The sequence below is a fragment of the Thalassophryne amazonica genome, chromosome 10 (genome assembly GCF_902500255.1).
Source record: "Thalassophryne amazonica chromosome 10, fThaAma1.1, whole genome shotgun sequence".
Taxonomy (NCBI): Eukaryota; Metazoa; Chordata; class Actinopteri; order Batrachoidiformes; family Batrachoididae; genus Thalassophryne; species Thalassophryne amazonica.
In genome coordinates this window covers 75,999,509-76,026,514 of record NC_047112.1, presented here as the reverse complement: position 1 = coordinate 76,026,514, position 27,006 = coordinate 75,999,509, and the positions used below count along the sequence as shown (strand labels likewise).

The window sequence follows — 27,006 nt, the reverse complement described above, 5'->3', positions numbered from 1 at the left end:
CAGGTTGACTTCTCAAACTAACGCTGGTGCGTGTTTACATATGGGTAGAGTGCGATGTTGCAGAGGAAATGACAGGTAGCCTGAAGCACACCTGAACTTGACCTGTGGTCTATGTTTTGGTTGTCCTACCCCCTGCATCACAGATCCACCCACTCTGTATGAATTAAATTATAACTGCTCTCCAGTACAAGCACAGAAAAAGCCTGTGCTGGTGGTTCACAAATGGACAGTGTGCACAATCAAATGTGTGCTGCGTCACCAGCAGAGCATTGCAGGACTCAAAAACACTGGTGGTTCTGCAGTGTGAGAGAGAGAGAGAGAGAGAGAGAGAGACGCTGCAGATGAGGCTGGCTGTGGAGGAAAACGGTGCACATTTGCTTCATCCAGACATTAATACTGTTGGCAAACAGTCATGGTAAGTTCACTTCTGTACTGTGGCTCTGTTCAGCTGCAGCGGGCTGCATGCAAATGGCCGGGATGCTGATCGCAGTAACCTTGAGAAAAATCACGCAGCAAGGCTTTTACATAATGCACATTTCACACGTGCTGTAGCTTCTTTGGTGACTTTGCTTTGCTGAATGTGTTTTTGCTCAGGTGTGTTCTTGTGCTGCAGCACTGAAGTTTTCCAGGAGACCCTGACACATCTAGATACGCACTGCTACATAATGAACCTCCTGCATTTGACACCATGATATTATTTTTCATCCAGTTGACTTAAATCCAGGCGATGGGTCTGTAGAAACTGAAAGCAAACTGTTCATTTCAAGGTGTCGTTCCTGACTGACATGGAGTTTTGCAGCACTGGCAGCAGCGTAGTGTGTAGTGCATTCTCTAATGCTAAGCCATGGTCAATTTAATTCAAGCCTGTTTATTTATATAGTGCCAAATCACATCATAAGGTTATGATCATATGGGTAAGGTTGAACCTTATCAACACCCTGAGTAAGCACATTGGCAATAGTGTTAAGTACGTTCCTGTGAGCATCTGACCAAGTAGAAGCTCATCTTACAATTACAAATTTAAATTTGACTTGATATGGTATAGTGGCTCTGACTTTATATCAAGATTCTCCAGAAAATATAATGATGTCTAATTCTAGCACAAGTCCAGGTCAATGTTTTTCCCAGAGGTCTTTGCACAATCAAGCTAACTTCCCTGCATCCATCGTGGTGGGATGTGAGAGATTCCAAGTTTCATGCACATCCCTTTGCAGTTTTGAACAAATATCACCATCAGATACAAATAAAACATGACATATCAACACAGCTGCACATTTTTTCCACAATTGTGATCATCACCACTGTTAACGCTTTTTACAAACTCTATAGGGCGGTCTCCACATACATGGATTTTGGTAGTTCCTGTTTTTCTCCTCTAGGCTGCCGTTGTGAGGTACGAAGAGCAGGATAGCAATTGTGGTGACATTATGATGAACTCCCACCACAAACAAGTTCCAGATATGACCAGAAGCATGATATTTATAATTAGACAAATGGCGGTTCCGTCTACCAGCCTGGTACCACTGGGGCATGGTGGAAGGCTGGGCGTGGGGACACATACTCTCCAGAAATATCCCCTAGAACTGAAAGGGGACAGAGAAGTCCTGAGCTGGCTCTCGTGTGGGTGTTTCTGCTGAGCAGCTGCAGAAGTATAGGTTCAGCCAGATGTCCACTGAGAATGTTCCTAGAATGTACCAGCTGTCGACCTGCGCCAATATTTGGGCATTATTCCTGTTTTGTCACATGCCTGTTTCACTACCTCTGATGCTCTGTGCACTGTTGTTTATATACCTCAAGATAGCAACACTGTGCATTAACGCATAGATTTTCTTTTGCACATGTGACATAAAGATGTTTTGCTTCCTCATTGCCGATCAAATTATGTGACTGATTGCTGACTTTAATTTCAACGTCTGCGTTGTTTTGCTTTATGAAAGAGTACCAATGATTCATTCCTAGGTTTTGGAAAAACCTAGACATACAGGGCAGGCCCCGATCCAGACCGGTTTGGACCGATGCAGTTGCATCGGTCAGATTTTTTTATGCATCGTTCGTCATCAGTAAAAAAAAAAAAAAACTTGAATAATCCCGAATAGTGCCGAATGTGTCCCCGCGGTGAACACAGCTTTTGATTTGATCCCACAATGCACCGTGCAGGTGTACACAGGAAAATTCAGACCGGATCAAACAAACATAGCGTCAGTCCAGTCGAGTCAATGATCATGGCATCCAGGAAAAACGTTGTGCAAGGAAAATTGGGCGCTTATTTCAGCAAGATGCAAAAGTGGTTTAGAAATAGTTTTCAGACAATAGTGTGTTTGAAAGGCATTCTATGATGACTGACATTTTCGGTGGTTTTCCGACCATACATGTCAACCTATACGGATTGTCCATAAATTATATGGATTTTTCCGAGTTTCAGAGTCATACGGACGTACAAATAAAGTCGGATATTCAGGGTTTGGTCTGCACCGGGTCTGTAATCAACCGTTTCTGCAGCGTGACTCCACTTTGAAGCGTGAACCATTGAAGCAATGGTTCGATCCACTAGCTCGTTGGTTCTTTGATTCGCTGCTCTTCAGAAACGGCAAGTCCTCTTTGTAACCCCTTTCAAAGCCGTTAAAATACCGTGAATCACTTTTGTGTGGATTAAAGTCACTAACTGTTTTTTGTTGCAGTCAAGAAACGAGAATCGTCCACCGTTCCGCTGTCACAGCTCCAAACGCTGCGCGGCTCTCTGCTGAGACAGAGTCTGGTCGGAATGAATAATTTCAAAATGAATTGCCGCTTTAAATAAAATGACACCTCTTACAAACGTTGTAATACAGACAAGAAACTACAATCAACTAAAATGTTTTTTTCCTCCCAAGATGAGATGTGCTGTTGTTCTTTACAAATGACATCCGGACGTGCAGTACAGCAGCTGCAAGAGTTCAGCTCAGATTTATGGAAATACATTCATGCCAATAATGTCTGAAAGGAAATGCTTTTGACAAAAACTACAGATTTCGTTTATTCCTATTTATGTCCAGAGATCAAGGATCCACCATGTCAATTTCTGTTAGTGTTGTTTTTTTAGGGCATCATATTTATACAAATAAGAAGTGTTCACTATGGTCGATGAAGTATAATAAATATATTAAAAGAAGTGTGACAGTGTATGTTGCACATGAATAAAAGAATGAAGATTATTGAATAAAACGCGTACGATTTTTATTTTATCATTGGGCAAAAATGCATCTGTCAGATTTTCACTCTGGATCCATGCCCTGCAGAGCATGGGAAAGTATTCACAGCGTTTCACTTTTACACATTGTTACAGTCTTATTCCAAAATGGACGTAAATTCATTTTTTTTTTTTTTTTTGCTCAAAATTCTACTCACAACACCCCATAATGACAACAGGAAAAAAAAATATTTTTTTGAATTTTTGCAGATTTATTAAAAATAAAAAACTAAGAAATCACATGTACATAAGTAGTTACACCCTTTACGCAATACTTTGATGATGCACCTTTGGAAGCAATTGCAGCCTCAAATCTTCTTGAATATGATGCCACAAGCTTGGTGCACCTGTCTTTGGGCAGTTTTATCCATTCCTTTATCCATGGGGAGCATTGGTGCACAGCCATTTTCAGATCTCTCCAGAGATGTTCAATCAGACTCAGGTATGGGCTCTGGCTGGGCCACTCAAGGACATTCCCAGAGTTGTTGTGAAGCCACTCCTTTGATACCTTGGCTGTGTGCTTAGGGTCATTGTGCTGATGAAAGGTGAATTGTTGGCCCAGTCTGTTCTCAAGAGTGCTCTGGAGCAGGTTTTCATCCAGGATGTCTCTGTACATTGCTGCATTCATCTTTCCCTCAATTCCGACTAGTCTCCCAGTTCCTGCTGCTCAAAAACATCCCCACAGCATGATGCTGCCACCACCTTACTTCACTGTAGGGATGGTGCCTGGTTTCCTCCAAACATGATGTCTGGCCTTCACACCAAAGAGTTCAATCTTTGTCTCATCAGACCAGAGAATTTTGTTCCTCATGGTCTGAGAGTCCTTCAGGAGCCTTTTGGTGAACTCCAGGTGAGCTGCCATGTGCCTTTTACTAAATAGTGGCTTCCGTCTGGCCACTCTACCATACAGGCCTGATTGGTGGATTGCTGCAGAGATGGTTGTCCTTCTGGAAAGTTCTCCTCTCTCCACAGAGGAATGCTTGAGCTCTGACAGAGTGACCATTGGGTTCTTGGTCACCTCCCCCTTTCACTCAGTTTGGACGGCCAGTCAGCTCTGGAAAGAGTCCTGGTGGATCTGAACTTGTTGGTTCCCCCACAGACTTTCAATTGAACATTTGAGAACATAACATTTTCAAGAACAGCTTACTTGTTTTAATTTTATACAAAGAAAGTGAGTTCCACAGAGATCAGAAACCCTCCTCTTCCACTGACTCTCTTTTTGTTTTGAGGGGGAAAGCCTCATGTAGGAAAGGGCTCCCATCTGGTAATGAATGTGTTTCCACGTGATTCCTCTGGTGTTGGTACCCACGTTATCCACATTGTATCTTCTCTCCCGCAGGTCACTGGTTGCCTCTTCTGCCCTGCCAATAGTTTTCACCCCGTTAGCCCAGTGGAGACACATTTTGTTGAGAGGTGACTGAAAACGGATGCCTTCTCTCTTTAAGATTCTCTTGATGTTGAAATATGCTTTACATTGTTGCAACGTCCTCACTGAGTAGTCGTGGTCAAAATATATCCTGTGTCAACTGAGGATGATTGTTTTCAATGTATGGATCTGGCGGGTTTTGGCGCTATGCTGGATGCGCACATTGAATATGGAACTCAGAGTTTACAGAAAACTCTTCACAGAGCCATTTGTCCATAAACTGTGACTGAGTCGTTCTTTGACTCTGCCTCCTCTTGTACGCCCTAAATCTGTAGGTTATTCCATCTAGCTCTCAATTCCAGATTATCCAGTTTATCTATAATCATTTCTACTCTTGTATTCTTTCAAGCAGGGCACAGTTTGCTTCATGACTTCATGACTGTTGTGAAAGTGACGTGACACGGACCCACAACAGGGGGCGTTAATGAACGGACAATGGATAAGCCAAAAGTAACAATTTAATGTTGTGAATCGCAGTACCTGCTCTTCAGCGGCCCACACAACAGGACCCCCCCCTCAACGGGCACCTCCTGGCGCCCGACCAGGCTTGTCCGGGTGCCGGGTGTAGAATTCGGCCAGGAGGGCCGGGTCCAGGATGAAGCTCCTCTTCACCCAGGAGCGTTCTTCGGGTCCATATCCTTCCCAGTCCACCAAATACTGGAACCCCCGGCCCTTTCGACGAACGTCCAGGAGTCGGCGCACAGTCCAAGCCGGCTCCCCGTCGATGATCCGGGCAGGCGGCGGCGCCGGTCCGGGGGCACAGAGGGGAGAGGTGTGGCAGGGTTTGAGTCTGGAGACATGGAATACCGGATGCATCCGCAGTGAAGCTGGCAGTTTCAGCTTCACTGCGGCTGGACTGAGGACCTTCACGATGGTGAAGGGTCCTATAAATCTGTCCTTCAGCTTTTGGGATTCCGTTTGCAGAGGTATGTCCTTTGTGGATAACCAAAACGCCTGCCCGGGCTGGTATGCAGGGGCCGGGGAACGCCGGCGGTCTGCATGGGCCTTAGCCCTCGTCCGGGCTCTGAGCAGGGCAGAGCGGGCAGTACGCCACACCTGACGGCACTTCCTCAGATGGGCCTGGACCGAGGGCACCCCGACCTCTCCCTCCACTAGCGGAAACAATGGGGCTGGTACCCCAAACACACCTCAAACGGGGAGAGGCCGGTGGCAGATGAAACTTGGCTATTATGAGCGTACTCGATCCAGGCCAGATGGTCACTCCAGGCCGTTGGGTGCGCGGAGGTCACGCAGCAGAGGGCCTGCTCCAGTTCCTGGTTCGTCCGCTCTGCCTGCCCGTTCGTCTGGGGGTGGTACCCAGACGAGAGACTGACGGTGGCCCCCAGTTCCCTGCAGAAACTCCTCCAGACTTGGGAGGAGAACTGAGGACCACGATCCGAGACGATGTCCGATGGAATCCCATGCAGATGCACGACGTGGTGGACCAGGAGGTCTGCTGGGCCGTCGGGAGCTTCGGGAGGGCCACGAAGTGGGCCGCCTTGGAGAACCGGTCCACTATCATTAAGATGGTGGTGTTGCCCTGGGACGGCGGGAGGCCCGTGACAAAGTCCAGGCCGATATGAGACCAGGGGCGACGAGGTACAGGCAGAGGCTGGAGGAGGCCTTGGGCCTTGTGATGGTCGGCTTTGCCCCTGGCACAGGTGGTGCAGGCCTGGACATACTCCCGGACATCGGCTTCCATAGACGCCCACCAGAAGCGCTGCCGGACCACTGCCACGGTCCTTCGCACCCCTGGGTGACAGGAGAGCTTGGAACCGTGACAGAAGTCAAGGACCGCAGCCCTGGCCTCTGGTGGGACGTACAGTCTGTCCTTCGGACCTGTCCCCGGGTCCGGGCTCCGTGTCAGGGCCTCCCGGACGGTCTTCTCCATGTCCCAGGTAAGGGTGGCCACGACAGTGGACTCGGGGATGATGGTTTCAGGGGGGTCTGACAGCTCGGTCTTGACCTCCTCTTCATGCACCCGGGACAGGGCGTCAGATCGTTGGTTCTTAGTCCCGGGGCGGTAGGTGATCCGGAAGTCAAAACGCCCGAAGAACAGCGACCAGCGGGCTTGCCTGGGGTTCAGACGCTTCGCGGCCCGGATGTACTCCAGGTTCCGATGGTCCGTGAAAACCGTAAATGGTACCGATGCTCCCTCCAACATGTGTCTCCACTCCTCAAGAGCCTCCTTCACCACAAGAAGTTCCCGATTGCCGACGTCATAGTTCCGTTCAGCTGGGGTCAACCTGCGGGAAAAGTAGGCACATGGATGGAGAACCTTATCGGACTCCCCGCTCTGGGATAGCACGGCTCCTATCCCTGAGTCAGAGGCATCCATTTCAACAACAAACTGGCGCTTGGGATCGGGCTGCACCAGAACCGGTGCAGTCGAGAACCGGCATTTCAACTCCCTAAACGCGGCTTCGCACCGATCCGACCAGGTGAAGGGGACTTTTGTGGAGGTCAGGGCTGTCAGGGGGCTAACTACCTGACTGTAGCCCTTGATGAACCTCCGGTAGAAATTAGCAAAACCGAGGAACTGTTGTAGTTTCCTACGGTTCGTTGGTTGGGGCCAATCTCTCACCGCCGCAACCTTGGCCGGATCAGGGGCAACGGAGTTGGAGGAGATTATGAACCCCAAGAAGGACAAAGAAGTGCGGTGGAACTCACACTTCTCACCCTTCACAAACAGCCGGTTCTCCAACAACCGCTGTAGGACCTGACGTACATGCTTGACATGGGTCTCAGGATCCGGAGAAAAGATGAGTATATTGTCTAGATATACGAAGACAAACCGATGCAGGAAGTCCCGCAAGACGTCATTAACCAATGCGGGCGCATTGGTGAGGCCGAACGGCATGACCAGGTACTCAAAGTGACCTAACGGGGTGTTAAATGCCGTCTTCCACTCGTCTCCCTCCCGGATCCGAACCAGGTGATAAGCATTCCTAAGATCCAATTTCGTGGATCGGTTGCGAACCGTGATCTCGTTCAGCCCTCTGTAATCAATGCATGGATGGAGTCCGCCGTCCTTCTTGCCCACAAAAAAGAAACCAGCACCCATCGGGGAGGTGGAGTTCCGGATCAACCCGGCAGCTAACGAGTCCCGGATGTAGGTCTCCATTGATTCGCGTTCCGGACGTGACAGGTTGTACAGCCTGCTGGACGGGTACTCAGCGCCCGGTATCAAATCAATGGCACAATCGTACGGACGGTGCGGGGGCAGCGTGAGTGCCAGATCCTTGCTGAAGACGTCAGCAAGGTCGTGGTACTCAGCCGGCACCGCCGCCAGATTGGGGGGGACTAAAACCTCCTCCTTAGCTGTCACACCGGGTGGAACCGAGGATCCTAAACACTCCCGGTGGCAGGTTTCGCTCCACTGAACCACAACCCCAGACGGCCAATCAATCCGGGGATTGTGTTTTAACACCCATGGAAAACCCAAAATCACTCGGGAGGTAGAAGGTGTTACATAAAACACAATCTCCTCCCTGTGATTCCCAGACACCACCAATGTCACTGGCTGTGTCTGGTGTGTGATTAGTGGAAGAAGGGTGCCATCTAGTGCCCGCACCGACAATGGTGGCGGTAAGGCCACTAGAGGGAGCCCAACCTCCTTTGCCCATCTGCTATCCAGCAGATTCCCCTCCGACCCCGTGTCCACCAGTGCTGGGGCGTGAAGGGTTAGATCCCCACTCAGGATCGTGACTGGGATTCGTGCAGATCGTCGGGGTTTCCCCACGTGGGTGTTGTGACCCACCCTTAGCCCAGTCTCTAAGGACGAGTGCTGCTGTTTTGACCGTTTGGGGCATTCTCTCTGTGTGTGCTCGGTAGAGCTGCAGAGAAAACACTCTCCACAGATCAGCCTCCTTTGTCTCTCATTTGATCGTTTTTTGGCCCTGCTCGTTTCCATAGCAACGTCAGCAGGGGGAGCTGTTGTCACGTGGAGAGCCCTGGCAGTGGAGCGTGGGGAAGTCGGCTTCCTTTCAGACCCGGGAGGAAGAGGGACGGCTTGTACTTGACCACGCCCCTCGTCTCGCTGCCGTCGGTGTTCCGTTAATCAGTTGTCTAACCGTATAACCAGGTCGATAAGCCCATCTAAATCCCGCGGCTCGTCCTTCGCCACCAGGTGCTCCTTAAGGACCAGAGACAGTCCGTTTACAAAGGCGGCGCGGAGCGCAACAGCATTCCAGCCGGCTCGCGCTGCCGCGATGCGGAAGTCGACTGCATACTTCGCTGCGCTCCGACGCCCCTGCCGTATTGACAGCAGCACACTTGAAGCGGTCTCGCCTCTATGAGGGTGGTCGAACACCTGTCGGAACTCCCTCACAAACTCAGTATAAACCGTTAGGAGCTGTGAATTCTGCTTCCAAAGCGCCGTAGCCCAGGCGCGTGCCTCTCCTCAAAGCAAATTTATAACGTAAGCCACCCGGCTAGCGTCTGACGCGTACATGACGGGACGCTGTGAAAAGACGAGCGAGCACTGCATCAAGAAGTCCACGCACGTCTCCACACAGCCTCCGTACGGCTCCGGAGGGCTTATGTATGCTTCAGGGGACGGTGGGGGGGTTCGTTGAACGACCAGCGGAATGTCTGTTTCTGGCACACGGTCAGCAGGAGGAGGTGCTGCAGCAGCGCCCTGAGCACGCGCTTCCACCTGGGCAGTGAGAGCCTCTATCCTGCGATTGAGAACACTGCTCTGCTTGGTAACTAAGTCCAACCGAGCGGTAAAGGCGGTTAAGATGTGCTGCAGCTCACCTAACACGCCTCCTGCTGGCGCCTGTGCACCTCGCTCTTCCATTGGCTGTTCAAGCGATGGTTGACGCCCCTCGGGATCCATGACGCTGGCCGAGGAATCCTGTTGTGAAAGTGATGTGACACGGACCCACAACAGGGGGCGTTAATGAACGGACAATGGATAAGCCAAAAGTAACAATTTAATGTTATGAATCGCACAACGACGTACAGACAATAACAATATGGTGGACTGTCAATCATACACCAGGTGATGTGTGGGCAGGCTCGACGATAGAAGACGCCTGGCGAGAGAAGAGCTGGATCCCCACACAGCTTCCACCACCAACGGAGCTGAAGAACACCTGAGCCGCCAAGCCCTGCGCCCCAGGTGGCCGCTGTCTTCAGCAGTCAGACCCGGTACTGCTGGCAGAAAACAGAGACAGTCCTGATGAGTGTGAGTTCGCACACTCAGTAATCCCACAGTCAGTGTTCAGTAAAGGAGGGAAAACCTCCACCTCCAATCACACACTCATGCAGCTCCTGTTTAACCACTTATCTTGGTTTGGGGTGTGAGGCGAAGCCATCGCTGATCACACCAAACGCCAATCCCACAGATAAGGCAGAACACCACAGGATAACGGCTGCAAAAGAAGTTCAGGTTATCACTCAATGATTTGAGTCAGCAGAGAAAGTTACCTGAATGGTAGCTGATTTCTCGGCGAGGAGGTGGAGTTGCAGTCCGGCCTTTATGGTGATGATGATGATGAATGAGTGACAGCTGGTCCTGAGGATGAGTGACAGCTGTCACTCCCAGTGGCTCTGGCGCCCTCTCGTGCTTGAAGCCCGCACTCCAAGCAGGGCGCCATCTGGTGGTGGTGGGCCAGCAGTACCTCCTCTTCAGCGGCCCACACAACAATGACTCTATTTTGTCCGTGTACGTCAGAGCAGCACGTATCTTGTCGTTTTGTTCCCCAGTGTCTGTGGTCATTTTTGCAAACTTCTGGTCAATGTTTTCTTTGAGTTCTCTCAGCTCCCTTCTCATTTGAGCTGTAACAGCTTCTTTGAATGTTTTTAGGTCTGTTTTCAGTTTGTTCTGCGGAGCTTGGATTTGTTTACTAATGCTATACAGGCTGCTTTGAAAGGACGCCATGTTACCTTCAGGTGTTAGCTTGCTCTAGCTGGTCGAGTGAGTGTCTTTACCTTGAATGTCCGGGTTCTTTTTATTCTTTATTTCTGTTGAACCTCTGCTCATAGTCTTAATTTCAAAGTTTATTATCACGTGTATCTCGAGTTTGATCTGAATTTATTATGTTGGCATATGGCCGGGAGCTCCTGACCTATGCATCCATGCTGCAATACCATCCCCCCGCAAGTCTGCATCACTTTTTTTTTTTTTTAAATCAAAATTTGCGCGACTTTCATTTTTGATCCTTGGATCTCAACCTGTGTAATCCTTCTGGCCATGGTATACTTATACTGTGACTGGAGTGTAAGTGTTGCTTTGTTTCCTTGGGTGGTACCAAAAACTATTGTATTTTCCAGAGTAAAAGTTGCATTTTTTTTAAAGTAGTTTGGAAGGTCCTATGACTTATACTCTGGTGCGACTTATATATGAAAACATCATGCATTTGTTATTAATAGTAATAATTATTGTTCCTATTCATACATGTGTATACATCTCATTATACAGAATTACTCCAGAGCTCTATAGAAATGAATCTCCCTGTTTTCACCATAAAACCTTCTGCTTATTCTTAAATGCCTAATTTTTTTTTCCTACACTAGTGTATTAGTATGGGTTAAGGGTAATAGTAATAATTATAATTTTTATTCATATAGGATTCAAAGCACAAAACAAAAAAACTCTAATAATGAAAGAATAAATGGCAACAATAAAAAGTACACTACAGCAATGCACAAAATCCCAAAGTAAACAGCTCATAATAACAAAGTTCTGACTTATACTCCAGGTGACTGAACATCAGGTATATTGCCATCCATATTTGTGTATTTTCAGGTCTTGATTGCACGATTTCTTCTTGTTTCTTATCCAGGTTTCTCCACATTGACTGTCACGAATGGTGCCATTGTTCATCCATTTTCATTTGCCTTTTCAGCTTCTCCTTTACCTTTAGGACTTCTTCCTTACATTTCATTGCCACAGTACTTTTTGCTCCGTCAACTTCATTTTCTAGTCTTGATTTCCCGTTTTGTCTTTTTCTGTAGGTCTCACACGAGCCGCAGCCTCTGGCAGTCAGGATGATATGCTGTGTGGTCATCGTCCTAATGTCTTCTCTCTCTGTGGCTTCACTTCCCACTGGAACACAGAAGGGGGGGAGGAAGGTGGTGCATGTACTTGGTGAGGACAGTTTATTCTTTGTTTCTCATCACTTAAGTAAAAAAGCATAAGCCCTTCATTGTGTATTGATCTGGCTTTACAATATTTCTCTTTTCCACCATTGTCTCATGGCTGATTTGTTGAACAGTTTCAGTGCCTGTGAATGCCTTTAAATCCTTCTTGTGGGCTTAATGAGGTTGAGGTTGACATTTAAACATGTGTATTAGGAAGAACCACTAAAAACGACTGAAAACACTTGTATATATGGCAGGCCACTATGTGGCACTGTAACACTCCCACAGAAAACAGAGAAGAAGAGGTGCAGCATGCACATGCAAAGTAGAGCATGACATGGGAGTGGATTTTCACTCCCGTCCCATCCCGCACCCAGAAAAAAAATCCCAATCTGTCCCAATCCTGGACTGGAGTAAAAAAAATAAATCACATCCCGTCCCACTCCTGTAAAGATGACTCCCAATCCCATCCCGCTCCCACTCAAAATCAGGCCCACTCCCATCTCACTCCCGTATGTCTTCGTGGCTAGGATGCGGTTTGACATCTACCAATTGTGGATGTAGTGCACGGTGACCGTTATGTAATTCGTTTTGGTTCTCTTTTCTAACCACAGATCTGTGGTAAACGCATGGTCTCTGCTCTAAGCGATTCTGAGCGATTGGCGCGTTTGTGGTGCGATATTGCGTCGCATCACGTTGCGTTGCCCTCCTCCCCAAGTTGAAAAATCATCTTTTTCGTCTTGTCGCGCCATGATGACCAATCAGGGACTGAATATGTAGTGACGTGGAGATGTCTGGAGTTTGACTGAAGATGTGGACATTGTCCTGTCTCTGGTAGCAGCCTGTGAGCAGGACTTATGTCTCTTTTGTCCTTTATTTCACAATTATGACAGTTTTTGGAGCGAGCAGCAAACCCGCAGCAGCGGGGAGCGGAGTTTCTTTTTCTTATTATTTTACATGCGCGTGCGAGCGAATCGTCCATGGAGATTATTTTACTTATTAACTACACAGATGTATAATAAAACAAATGGTTTCTAAACACAATTATGACAGAGTTTTTGGGGGAAGAGCAAGCTGCAGTCCCACAGCAGGCAGCAGAGTTTCTTTCTTTTTTTTTTTTTTTTAATTGTTTACATGTGCGCCCATGAACAGGACAGGAGGTCCACAAACTAGGTCCTGCAGAGGTGGAAGGACCGCTGAAAGTGGTCGTCATCCAGACACAGCTCCTGCAGCAAATAATGATACTCCTTGTATTGGGAGCTTTCCACAGCAACTCGCTCCGTGTGATCAAGGTCCGTCATGTTAGCTTGACTGACAACCGGAGCTGGCGAGCGGAATGGAAGCTCCTCCTATTTGATGACGGCGCACTGGGGCGAATTTTCGCAGCAAAAGCAGAGCGACACACCGGGCAAAGGAGGCGCATCCGTTGCCACGCGACCCCCGCGAATTTGTAGCGTCTGATCGCGCCCGGTGTGAACGCGGCATAACAAAGGACGGGTGTAATTTTGGTTGTTTTAAATAGATGAAAATCAATCAATCAACTTCAATCAACTTTTTTCTTGTATAGCGCCAAATCACAACAAACAGTTGCCCCAAGGCGCTCCACATTGCAAGGCAAGGCCATACAATAATTATGAAACACAGTCTACGTCTAAAGCAACATAACCAAGGGATGGTCCAGGGTCACCCGATCCAGCCCTAACTATAAGCCTTAGCGAAAAGGAAAGTTTTAAGCCTAATCTTAAAAGTAGAGAGGGTATCTGTCTCCCTGATCTGAATTGGGAGCTGGTTCCACAGGAGAGGAGCCTGAAAGCTGAAGGCTCTGCCTCCCATTCTACTCTTACAAACCCTAGGAACTACAAGTAAGCCCGCAGTCTGAGAGCGAAAATCATCATCTATTTTTGGCATTCCCGCTCCTGCCCACTCCCGTTCATTTTTATTCCCGTCCCATCCCAATCACGGGATTGATAAAATTTTGACTCCCATCCCGCGGGAATCCTGCAGGAATCACGTGACCCACGGGAATTCTCGAAAAATGTCATCCTCTAATGCAAAGTGGAACTTCTGCTTCTTGTCACACTGGATTATAAACAGTGTTGCCACAGTTACTTTGAAAAAGTAATCCAATTACTGATTACTGATTACTCCTTGAAAAAGTAACTTAGTTACTTTACTGATTACTCAGTTGTGTTGTGTGGGCCGCTGAAGAGGAGGTACTGCTGGCCCACCACCACCAGAGTGCGCCCTGCCTGGAGTGCGGGCTCCAGGCACCGGAGGGCGCTGCCGCCTCACAGGAGCAGCCAGGGTGACAGCTGTCACCCATCACCTGAGACAGCTGATATCAATCAACAGGGAGGTATATCAGCAGGACGGCATCTCCACCTCATTGCCGAGATATCGCTCCACCAAGGAGGTAACGAACTCAGCCAGCCATACGGATTAATCCATTGTTGCTTGTGTGTAAAACGACTGAAGACTGAAAAGGACGTATTTGGATAAGTACTCTTATTCCCACATTACAGCTTTGTTTCTGAGTAGAGGTGGAGGTGGTGTTTTCCACCCCCACGTGTTGTTGGGTGCAGTCGCACCCAAATCTGACTGTTTCTGTTCCTCGCCAGCAGTACCGGATCCGACGAGCGGAGGCAGTGATCACCTGGGAGTTCGGGACTTGCCGGCTCCAGTATTCCCGGGTTTCGGTGGCAGAGGAAATCGGGTGGTTCCGGTTCGACTTGGACAGACGTCTCCTATCGTCGAGCCTGCCCACACGACACCGTGGAATTCGACTTGTGACCAAAATTGTAATTTGTTGTGTTTGTTGTGCGTGTTCACAACAGTAAAGCTTTGTTATTTGACTTTCTTCATTGTCCGTTCATTTGCGCCCCCTGTTGTGGGTCCGTGTACTGACACTTTCCCAACAGGATATCTCGGCCATCGTCATGGATCCCGAGGGGCGTCAACCGGCTGTTGAACGGCCAATGGAAGAACAGGACGCACAGGCGTCCGCAGGAGGGGTAATCGGTGAGTTGCAGCGGATCCTCACCGCTTTCACGACTCGGTTAGATTTGATGACCGAGCAGAACATCCTCCTGAACCGCAGGGTGGAGGCTCTTGCCGCGCAGGTGGAAGCGCGCCCTCCGGGCGCCGCTGCGGCTCTCCCTCCCGTAGACCCTGTACGTAACATAGACGTTCCACTGGTTGTTCAACGACCCCTCCCACCTTCCCCGGAAGCATACATAAGCCCCCCAGAGCCGTACGGAGGCTGTGTGGAGACGTGCGCAGATTTTCTTATGCAGTGTTCGCTCGTCTTCGCACAGCGTCCTGTTATGTACGCGACCGATGCTAGCAAGGGAGCTTATGTAATAAACCTGCTTCGCGGTGAGGCACGCGCTTGGGCTACAGCGCTCTGGGAGCAGAACTCACGGCTCCTTCAGACATATGATGGGTTTGTGAGGGAGTTCAGAACCGTGTTCGATCACCCCAATAGAGGAGAAACCGCTTCAACAGTGCTACTGTCAATGAGACAGGGGCGTCGGAGCGCAGCTGCCTATGCAGTCGACTTCCGCATCGCGGCTGCGAGGTCCGGCTGGAATAGGACTGCCCTCCGCGCCGCCTTTGTAAACGGACTGTCATTGGTTCTTAAGGAGCACCTGGTGGCTAAGGACGAACCGCGGGATTTAGATGGGCTTATCGATCTGGTCATACGATTAGACAATCGGTTAGAAGAACGTCGTCGGGAACGAGACGAAGGGCGTGGCCGGGCACGCGCCGTCCCTCTCCCTTCCGGTTCCGACCGCATCCCGCCTTCCCCACGCTCCACGGCTCCGGCGCTCTGTGTGGCTACAGCTCCCCCTGCTGACGAAGCTATGGACACGAGCAGGGCAACATTTAGGGCACCAGCTGCACAGAGGAGGCAGGCCCACGGAGTGTGTTTTAATTGTGGCTCGACAGAGCACCAAGTGAGAGACTGCCCCGAGCGGTTAAACACCAACGCCCGCCCCTAGAGACTGGGCTAAGGGTGGGCCAAGACATTCATGTGGGACACACCCACATTGCCACACGACTCCCAGTTACGATCCTTTATGAGGAATCAACCCTGAAAGCCCCAGCACTGGTGGACACGGGCTCTGAAGGGAATCTGTTAGACAGCAGATGGGCCAGGGAGATAGGGCTCCCTCTGGTGGCGCTTACCTCGCCTGTGCAGGTGCGAGCACTAGATGGCTCCCTCCTCCCTCCAATCACGCATAAGACACCACCTGTAACCCTGGTGGTGTCCGGAAATCACCGGGAGGAGATAGAGTTTTTTGTGACTCCTGCTACCTCCCGAGTGATTTTGGGGTTTCCCTGGATGTTGAAACACAATCCCCGGATCGATTGGCCGTCCGGGGTAGTGGTTCAGTGGAGCGAGACCTGCCATCGGGTATGTTTAGGTTCCTCGGTTCCTCCCGGCTCCCAGCTAAGGAGGAGGTCAGAGTCCCGCCCAATCTGGGGATGGTGCCGGTGGAGTACCACGACCTTGTCGACGTGTTCAGCAAGGATCTGGCGCTCACCCTTCCCCCCCACCGTCCTTATGATTGTGCCATTGATTTGGTTCCGGGCAGTGAGTTCCCGTCCAGCAGGCTGTACAACCTCTCACGGCCTGAGCGCGAATCAATGGAGACCTACATCCGGGACTCGTTAGCCGCCGGGTTGATCCGGAATTCCACCTCCCCGATGGGTGCAGGTTTCTTTTTTGTGGGTAAAAAAGACGGCGGTCTTCGTCCATGCATTGATTATAGGGGACTGAACGAGATCACGGTTCGCAACCGATACCCGTTGCCCCTGTTGGATTCGGTGTTCACACCCCTGCATGGAGCCCAAATCTTCACCAAGCTCGATCTTAGAAATGCGTATCACCTGGTTCGGATCCGGAAGGGAGACGAGTGGAAGACGGCATTTAACACCCCCTTAGGTCACTTTGAGTACCTGGTCATGCCGTTCGGTCTCACAAACGCTCCCGCGACTTTCCAAGCGTTGGTTAATGATGTCTTGCGGGATTTCCTGCACCGGTTCATCTTCGTATATCTGGACGATATACTCATCTTTTCTCCGGACCCTGAGACCCATGTTAAGCATGTACGTCAGGTCCTGCAGCGGTTGTTGGAGAACCGGCTGTTTGTGAGGGGCGAGAAGTGTGAGTTCCACTGCACGTCTTTGTCCTTCCTGGGGTTCATCATCTCCTCCAACTCCATCGCTCCTGATCCGGCCAAGGTTGCGGCGGTGAGAGACTGGCCCCAACCCACAAGCCGTAGGAAGCTGCAACAGTTCCTCGGCTTTGCAAATTTCTACAGGAGGTTCATTAAGGGCTACAGTCAGGTAGTTAGCCCCCTGACAGCCCTGACCTCGCCAAAAGTTCCCTTCACCTGGTCGGATCGTTGCGATGCCGCGTTCAAGGAGTTGAAACGGCGTTTCTCGTCTGCACCCGTTCTGGTGCAGCCCGATCCTAGCCGCCAGTTAGTGGTTGAAGTGGACGCCTCGGACTCAGGGATAGGAGCCGTGCTGTCCCAGAGCGGGAAGACCGATAAGGTCCTTCACCCGTGTGCCTATTTTTCCCGCAGGTTGACCCCGGCCGAACGGAACTATGACGTCGGCAATCGAGAACTCCTTGTGGTGAAAGAGGCTCTTGAGGAGTGGAGACATCTGTTGGAGGGAACGTCCGTGCCATTCACGGTTTTCACTGACCACCGGAACCTGGAGTATATCAGGACCGCCAAGCGGCTGAATCCCAGGCAAGCCCGCTGGTCACTGTTCTTCGGCCGTTTTGACTTCCGGATCACCTACCGTCCCGGGACCAAAAACCAAAAATCAGACGCTTTGTCCCGGGTACATGAAGACGAAGTCAGAACGGAGTCGTCGGATCCCCCGGATCCCATCATCCCGGAGTCCACTATCGTGGCCACCCTCACCTGGGACGTGGAGAAGACCGTCCGGGAGGCCCTGGCACGAAACCCGGACCCGGGCCGAAGAATAGACTCTACGTCCCACCAGAAGCTAGGGCTGCGGTTCTGGACTTCTGTCACGGTTCTAAGCTCTCCTGTCATCCTGGGGTGCGAAGAACCGTGGCAGTCGTCCGGCAGCGCTTCTGGTGGGCGTCCCTGGAGGCCGACGTCCGGGGTTACATCCAGGCCTGTACCACCTGCGCCAGGGGCAAGGCCGACCACCGCATGACATCGGGATTGCTACAGCCGCTGCCCGTGCCTCATCGCCCCTGGTCTCACATCGGCCTGGATTTGTCACGGGCCTTCCGCTGTCCCAGGGAAACACCGTCATCCTCACGATAGTGGACCGATTCTCCAAGGCGGCCCACTTCGTGGCCCTCCCGAAGCTACCTACGGCCCAGGAGACAGCGGACCTCCTGGTCCACCACGTCGTCCGTCTGCATGGGATACCATCAGACATCGTCTGCGATCATGGTCCCCAGTTCTCCTCGCACATCTGGAGGAGCTTCTGCCGGGAACTGGGGGCCACGGTCAGTCTCTCGTCCGGGTATCACCCCCAGACCAACGGGCAAGCAGAACGGGCCAACCAAGAGATGGAGCAGACCCTACATTGTGTGACAGCCGCGCACCCGACGGCCTGGAGTACCCACCTGGCCTGGATCGAGTACGCCCACAACAGTCAAGTATCAGCCACCGGCCTCTCCCCTTTTGAGGTGTGTTTGGGGTATCAGCCCCCCTTGTTTCCGGTGGTTGAGGGAGAGGTCGGTGTGCCCTCGGTCCAGGCCCACCTACGGAAGTGCCGTCGGGTGTGGCGTGCCGCCCGTTCTGCTTTGTTGAAGGCCCGGACGAGGGCGAAGACCCATGCAGACCGGCGGCGGACCCCGGCTCCCACGTATCGTCCTGGGCAGGAAGTGTGGTTGTCCACCAAGGACATTCCCCTACAAGTGGACTCCCCGAAACTACAAGAACGATACATTGGTCCGTTTAAAATTCTCAAGGTCATCAATCCCGCCGCAGTGAGGCTTCAGCTTCCGGCCTCACTGCGGATTCATCCAGTATTCCATGTTTCCAGAATCAAACCTCATCACACCTCACCCCTCTGCACTCCGGGTCCGGCACCACCTCCTGCCCGGATCATCGACGGCGAGCCGGCTTGGACTGTGCGCCGGCTCCTAGACGTCCGACGGATGGGCCAGGGTTTTCAGTATCTGGTGGACTGGGAAGGGTACGGCCCCGAAGAACGCTCCTGGGTGAAGAAGAGCTTCATCCTGGACCCGGCCCTCCTGGCCTACTTCTACCGTCGCCACCCGGACAAGCCTGGTCGTGCGCCAGGAGGCGCCCGTTGAAGGGGGGGTCCTGTTGTGTGGGCCGCTGAAGAGGAGGTACTGCTGGCCCACCACCACCAGAGGGCGCCCTGCCTGGAGTGCGGGCTCCAGGCACCGGAGGGCGCTGCCGCCTCACAGGAGCAGCCAGGGTGACAGCTGTCACCCATCACCTGAGACAGCTGATATCAATCAACAGGGAGGTATATCAGCAGGACGGCATCTCCACCTCATTGCCGAGATATCGCTCTACCAAGGAGGTAACGAACTCAGCCAGCCATACGGATTAATCCATTGTTGCTTGTGTGTAAAACGAATGAAGACTGAAAAGGACGTATTTGGATAAGTACTCTTATTCCCACATTACAGCTTTGTTTCTGAGTAGAGGTGAAGGTGGTGTTTTCCACCCCCACGTGTTGTTGGGTGCAGCCGCACCCAAATCTGACTGTTTCTGTTCCTCGCCAGCAGTACCGGATCCGACGAGCGGAGGCAGTGATCACCTGGGAGTTCGGGACTTGGCGGCTCCAGTATTCCCGGGGTTCGGTGGCAGAGGAAATCGGGTGGTTCCGGTTCGACTTGGACAGACGTCTCCTATCGTCGAGCCTGCCCACACGACACCGTGGAATTCGACTTGTGACCAAAATTGTAATTTGTTGTGCGTGTTCACAACAGTAAAGCTTTGTTATTTGACTTTCTTCATTGTCCGTTCATTTGCGCCCCCTGTTGTGGGTCCGTGTACTGACACTTTCCCAACAAGTTGTAAAAGTAACTAAGTTAGCTTACTAGTTACTTTTTTAGTTACTTTCCCCAGCTGTCGACAACAACCCTCTGCCACCTCAACATGACAATGATACTTGTTTTTGCCAAAACTCGCTTTATAGTCACCCTTTCTTGACTTCAATGAAAATAAATACTTGTTTTATAAAAAGTAAAATAAAGACCTCTTTCTTGATCTCATATTTCACTGTTGACAGCACTGTAACAGTAAAACGTGCAATTTCTAGCCTACATTGTTTGTAAATGTAACTATTAAATTCTTTCTAACATTTTTCTAACATTAAATTCTCTCTAAACATTTTACTTGTCGAAATTATTATTATTATAAGTAGTATTAGTAGTTGTAGCAAAAACCTTTAATCTAGGGGTGTTGGGGGGGCACATCCTTGCCCCACGCCCCCATTCCATCTGGATACGCCCCTGCTTTGGCGTTTGAGCACAAAGAATGGATAACATTTATTTATGCAGAAAACATGACCAGATTTACAGGTAAGAAAGTTTTATTGCATTTTCACATCATGTGGTCCTCAGAAAGAGAGTTTAGGTTCATTTGAGTAGAAAATAGTGTTAGTTGTTGACGCATCACGGAGGATCAGCTGTTTTTAACGAGGCGATACAGAGCGGCTCAGCTCAGAATTCTAAATAAAGGAGAAAAATAAAGCATAAAAATGTCTTGGTAAAGTTCAGTGCAGGTGTGCTGTTGTCACCGTGCTTTAAGAGGTGAGGATGAGTCGTAGCTGCTGAAAACTGTGTTCTGCTGAAGAGTATGGCATGCTTTTCATGGGATTATTGACATATGTCCTATTTCAAGAGGCAATTTAAAGAGGTCAGTGAACAGCGACTATCTGAATGCTCAGCCACACACACACACACACACACACACACACTTAACGATGTACTTCTTCGCTGCTTGGTTTGGTCATCTGGTCATTTTCATCCGGCTGCATTGAAATTGCACACTGCATGCTACCCCCCCAACCCCCCCAAAAGAACAAAACCAAACAAAAAACTAAACATAATCTGCTTTGTATTTTAATTTTAGGTTTCAGTGTAGCTTGGCATTAAACTAACAGATGCCAAATTCACATTCACATTCAAGCAGAAACTCATTCCAAGAGACACTAATGAAATATTAACAAAGCCATCTGTAAAAATAGAGTAAGACCCATGGTAGGTGTGGTCTGGTACCAGACGAGTATGCGGTAATGGTGCGAGAGAGAGACATTTAAGGTGACAGTTCAGCTTCTTATAATATAGATATACTGGCCCAAAACAGCTCTCCCCACAATCTGTCATCTTGGCTCATCTACGCTCTATCTGCACTCCTGCGGCTCCTGTGCCCTGACTATTGCTAAATATTGCCCCCTATCTGCACAAATCACATGTGACTATTCACTGTTGTGGATCATGCTGTCCCCACATCACAGTTTTTTTTTTGGAGATGTTTAAAACTTTCCTAATAGTCCAGAATGACCAACCTATAGCACATATTACCATCTATTATACTCCATATGATGCCCTAAATAGGGTTTTTGTCCCTCAAACGTAGCCACATTGTTCACACACCAATCAGAACCTCGGTGGAGATAGGTGACAGGTTCTCAGGTCAGTACGCTGACTTTAGAACAACAGATCCTCAAAGATCTGAAACAAGGAGGAGGACATGGGGAAGAGGTGGAAGAGGAAGGGTGAGGAACTAAATAGTTCCTGCTGATATTCATGCACCTCTGGTTGAACATGTCTTTCTCCATGAGATGTCAGTGAGGGAAGCTGAATCTGATTCACTTTACTTCACAGTAGCCTCTGTTATGTAGACCTTCAGAAAAGAAAGTACCGTAGGTACTGTTGGGAAACATCCAGCTCTCTGGTCTAACATTGAAGCTCTGTGCTATATAATATGACTGGATTATAATTATTGATGCACGAATGTTTTAATTCCTTTAATGTTTCAGCTTATAAATGTGGAGCCAGTTTTACTGCATTCACATATAATTTGTATTATTGCTTAGTAGCTTGTGAGTTTCCTCCTGTGGACCAATAAAGCTTTATTGACCTGATAATACAATTTTATCTATCTTATATTGTTAATATAAATCTAAAATGTAACAAGCAAGAAAAAATGTCAGATAAGTGTAATGAAGTACAGTATTTTCCCATGAGATGTAGTTTAATAAAAGTATAAAGGAGAAGACGAAGTTGAAGAAGAAAAACACTTCAACAAAGTTCTAGTCCTTCACCTCTGTACTGAAGTGCAACACCTAATTAAATACACTTTACTTTACACCACTGACAGTAGTGTATCATGTACAGTTAATTTGGAGCTAGTTCATTGATTCATTCATTTTCTACCTCTTATCCGAGCCCAAGTCACGGTGACAGCAGACCAAGCAGCTCATCCCACACGTCCCTACAACGCCTCACTCAGGGGGAGGAAGAGTAACAGAAGACAGAGGCTGGGAGTCTAAAATGTGGAAAAAAGAAAATTACTGATCGTGACCAAAAGTAGAACGGGAAAGATACTGAGTGATACATACAGTAACATGAATATCATAAACATGGCAAACAACATATAAGTTGAACAGAGGATAAAAGATGAGCAGAAACAAAACAGGTGACTACAGAATAATGCCATGAATAACTAAACATACCATAAATGGTAACTGAAACTAAAACCCAGGGAAACACAACACAACCAGACCAAGAGACACTGAAGATAAATATAAGAAGCAAAACCAGAGAATAACTACTGAAGAAAACAAATACATGTGTGACAAATAAAATAAAAGATAACCAGGAATGGAACTAGAGACTCAAGCATACAGAAAGAAAAGCAATAAATGACTGAACCAAAAATACAATAAAGAACCAAAACCAGGAACCAAAGAATAATGCATTTAGGAATAATCAGAACCAAACTAGAAAGAGAATAATCAAGTTACAAGAATAAAAACAACTAACAAATCAAGAATGGGCAAATGGAAGGAAAAGAAAAGGGGAAAAATAAAAACAGAAACACAAACAGGACTGAAACCTTAAAGAGGCTAACTCCACAACATGTGCTTGTTTTTTTTATAAAATGCTTGTAATTTAAATTTTCATCATCTTTTTAATTTGCTTTTTGTTTGTGTAATAGTGTAATTGTAACAGTAACTTTTGATGACCTTGGTGAATTCCGCTAGGGTCATGGCACCAGATGCGCATGAGTCTTCTGTCCCTGCCTCCTCAACAGATGGCATGTCAGTAGGGTTGAGGGGATCCTCAAAGTGGTCTTTCCACCACCTGACAATATCCTCAGTCCAGTTTAGCAGCTTTTTTCTCTTGCTAAACACAGGCTGTGTCAAGAACTGCCTCCCTTTACTGACTCACCTGACAGTTTGCCAGAACCCCCATGAGGCTGACCAAAAGTCATTCTCCATGGCCTCTCAACTTCTCCCACACCCATGTTCTTGCCTCAGCTACCACTGAAGCTGCAGTACTTCTGGCCTGCCGGTACCCGTCCACTGATTCTGGAGACCTCTGGGCTAACCAGACATGAAAGGCCTCCTTCTTCAGCTGGGTGGCTTCCCTCACCACTGGAGTCCACCAGCAGGTTCTTGGGTTGCTGCCACTACAAAAGCCAACAGCCACCTGGCCACATCAGAAAGCAGCTGCCTCAGCAATTGAGGCCTTGAACCTGCACCATTCCCTTTCCATGTCCCCGGCCTCCCTCAGGGTGTGGGAGAAGCTTCTTCTGAGGTGTGAGCTGAAGGCTGTCTGGACAGGCTCTTCCATCAAGTGCTTTCTGAAAACCCTCACCAAGCATTTAGGGCTTCTGGGTTGATTCAGTGGTTTACCCCATCTGACCATATTCATCACCAGGTGGTGATTAGTTGACAGCTCCACTCAGTCTCTTCACCTGAGTGTCCAAGACACACAGTCGTAGGTCTGATGACACAATTACAAAATCGATAATTGACCCTTGATCTTGGGTGTTCTGGTGCCAAGTGTCCTTATGAACACCCTTGTGGTCAAACAGGGTGTTTGTTATGGACAATCCATGACCAGCACAGAAGTGTAGCAACAAAACACCACTCGGATTCAGATCGGGCCGTTCCTCCCAATTACTCCTGTCCAAGTTTCTCCATTTTTACCCATGTGAGCATTGAAGTCCCCCAGTAGAACTAAGGAATTTACAGCACAAACCTTGTCCAGGATCCCACTCATACTGCGTTTACACATAATGACAACAAGTCATGAATGCCACGAAGTAGACATTCTTGGCCGCAGATCACGAATGTGATGATTCGTGGCATAGGCATCAGATGTCCTCAGGAACTGTGACAACCTGTTACCACGTGTTACGATTAATGGCACGTACCGCTGGCGAATTACCATGAACCATTATGCAAGGTCAATAATAATGTTCTGCATTGTTACGTTCTGTTACGTTGTGAATCAGGTGAATTGTCTCCACACACCCCCCATATTCATGCGGCTGTCAGCTGCTGAACAGTTCACATCACTCCAGATTGCTCCTCAACACCCAGATGAATCCACAGCAGAGGAAGAACTTTGTGATTGCATGCTTAGTTAGGCTCTGTGCCGTGGAGTTGCACAGAAAGGAGGAGGAGGAGATGGAGAGAGCCAGATGTCTGGCTGCACGCAGCTCTCCTCTGGCTCAGACTCATTCTCCCATGAGGCACAACAGCAAGTGGAACACCTGCAGGAGCGCGCTGAGGAGCACTGGAATGGGATTTTCCTGTCTCGGTGCACCTAATTGTGTGCATGTGAGAGAAGTGATTCGTAGTGGCACCTAGTGAAATGTGACACCAAGTTACAATTCGTGTCAAAACTTGACAGTTTCCATGTCAATTTGTAGCAACGTGTGACAGTATGGGCTCCAAGAACCATCACAGGAACCACTATGAACGCTGTCATGCTCTATTAAGGATCACCACTAATCAACACATATTAACAGGCTCAGTTGCGAACTCCAAGACATGAGGCGAAATGAGGGTGGTGCATGAGATTCGTTGAAGATTTTTTGACAGCCAAAAAATGCTCCACGAAAATCATGAATATCACGCACCTACACACACTTAACCTATTCAGATGCGTTAAGTCATGTTCAGAATGATAGGAATGTGCCAGGAATGACACAAAGATGACATTCGTAACGCATCCTGACTATGTGTAAATGCAGCGTAAGAGTCTCCAAGAAGTCTGGATACTCTGAATTGCTGTTTGGTGTTGTGATCTGTCCCCTGTCTGTGTCTTTTGTCCTTGTGTTAGTTGTTTTTGTGATGTGTCCCCAGTCTGTGTTTTATCTGTTAGTCATGTTGTTTTTCTGTGTTTGCACACTTTAGCCCTTTTTGAGTTCCCCCTTAGTTGTTAGTCTTTTGTTCTTTGGTTTGTGGGGTTTTTACCTTGTGTTTTGGTGTGTTTGTTTTCTACTCACCCCCAGGGTTGATTGAGGTTTGTGACACTGTCTTTGGCAGTTTCTGTGTGTTTGTTTGTAGCCGTTTTGTTATGTGTCGGACGCGGTCGGAGCACTGACCCAGCGTTTGACAGGACCCAGCATGAAATAAGCATAGCACGGTTCAAAAGATAACAGAATTTAATAATCATAATAAGTGCAGTGATAAACAACCAAAAATGTCCGCGGTCTGGTGAGGTGAAAACACGGCACGCTCTCAGCAGCGCAAACGGTCCGGAGCCACAGCAGTTCGGACCCAGGGACCCTGCCGACACCCCCCAGGTGGCCGCGACAAACCGAGTCTGTGAAGAAAGAAAACATGAGGTGAGTCCAACACTCTCCACCCAGAGAGACACAGCTCAAAAGGTGCACACAATCAGCAAACACTTCCTGGCTTAAATATATATATCAGCTTCTCACCCTGCAGGCACGGAACAACTCAGTTCAAATCTCCACTGCAGCAGAAGCTGATTAGACAATTAGCATAACGTGACAGCTCACTAACACAAGGTGTGAGGGACACCAAATCCACTGTCATTACTTCATAAAAGTCACCAAAACCAAATTACCTCAGGAAGTGTGCTGAAGAGCGTGAGACCTCACCCAATCCTCCTTCACAGACTGTGGCGTCAAACCTGGAGCGGTCTCTGCGTCCGTAATGGTGAGATTGTTCTCCCGACGCCGATCTCACACGTCTGCTCACAAGGTCGAGTCTCTGGCAATCACACACTGTGCATTCAAGGTTTAAGTGCAGCAATCTCTGATCAAGACAGAATACACCACAGCCGTGAGCCCTGATGACCTGCACGTGAAAACAAGCCTCAGGTGTTCAGGGTGAGGTCCTAATGCTCAGCCACTCAGTCCTGAATGCATACCACCTGGTGGGAGAAACAGAAAACAAAAACAAAGCCAGCCAAACACCCCAGCCCACAACACGTTTCATTGTCAGCCGGTCTCCCCCACAGCTGCCGCACATCCCCAATCACACAACCTGTTGCTCGCTTATTCATTTGTGTCACTATTTAGTACTGCACTGTTCCCCTTTGAGTTTGCCAGATTATTCTTTGACACCTCTGGTTAGTTGGCTATTTGTGATGTCTTTGTTGTATTTGCCTTTTGTCTAACTCCCACTTGTTTTGCTGCCTTCTATTGCCTGCATTTTGTTTGAGTTTTACATTTACTCCTGTCGTGCTCATTGTGACTCCTTCTGTTTGTGGGACTGGACTTCTTAATGGGTAAATAAATTACTTTTGTTCCCCCTTATTTCCTGTGTGGTTACTGCCTGCATGTTTGGGTTCATTCTGTAATTGATCACAGAACAGTTTGGTGCATATGCACAAATAACAGTCAGAGTCCTCTCTGTGACATAAAGTTGCATTCAGGCAGCCCTCAATAAAAAACCCAAACAAATAATAATAATAATAATAAAAAGACAAAACTAGGTGATTCTCTCTCCTCCCAATAAGTTCTTGATGGAACATGAATACAGGACATAAGAAGCCCTGAGGTCCACCGGACAGGTGCTTATGCCCAGATACCATAACACGTACAGATGAGAGTTCATGATTCATCTTTTACGGGACAACAGTCCATCACAGGTTACTTCTCCAGCCGTGATCTGGGAGGACTGAGTTAGGTTAGTATCTGAGGACTCAGACAGGTAGGGTGACCGGGACTTGAAACCAGGTCTACATATGGCACAGGATGCATGGCAAGAAGGGGCAAAAGTAACCAAA

At 48.8% G+C, this 27,006-nt stretch overlaps 1 protein-coding gene across 2 annotated transcripts in view; it reads left to right on the top strand.

Annotated features, from left to right (window-relative positions):
* Positions 1 to 280: 280 nt before the first annotated feature.
* The window catches only part of hapln4 (hyaluronan and proteoglycan link protein 4), a 43,238-nt gene continuing 16,512 nt past the window's right edge, over positions 281 to 27,006 (top strand). The window contains exons 1-3 of one of the 2 annotated variants that reach the window (XM_034180296.1): positions 281 to 417; positions 7,976 to 7,986; positions 11,632 to 11,748. In XM_034180296.1, the coding sequence (XP_034036187.1) occupies positions 413 to 417; positions 7,976 to 7,986; positions 11,632 to 11,748 (133 nt within the window). In that variant the 5' untranslated portion in view covers positions 281 to 412. Of the gene's footprint in view, positions 418 to 7,975; positions 7,987 to 11,615; positions 11,749 to 27,006 lie in introns of both variants that reach the window. The other variant, XM_034180295.1, reaches the window with a different exon arrangement.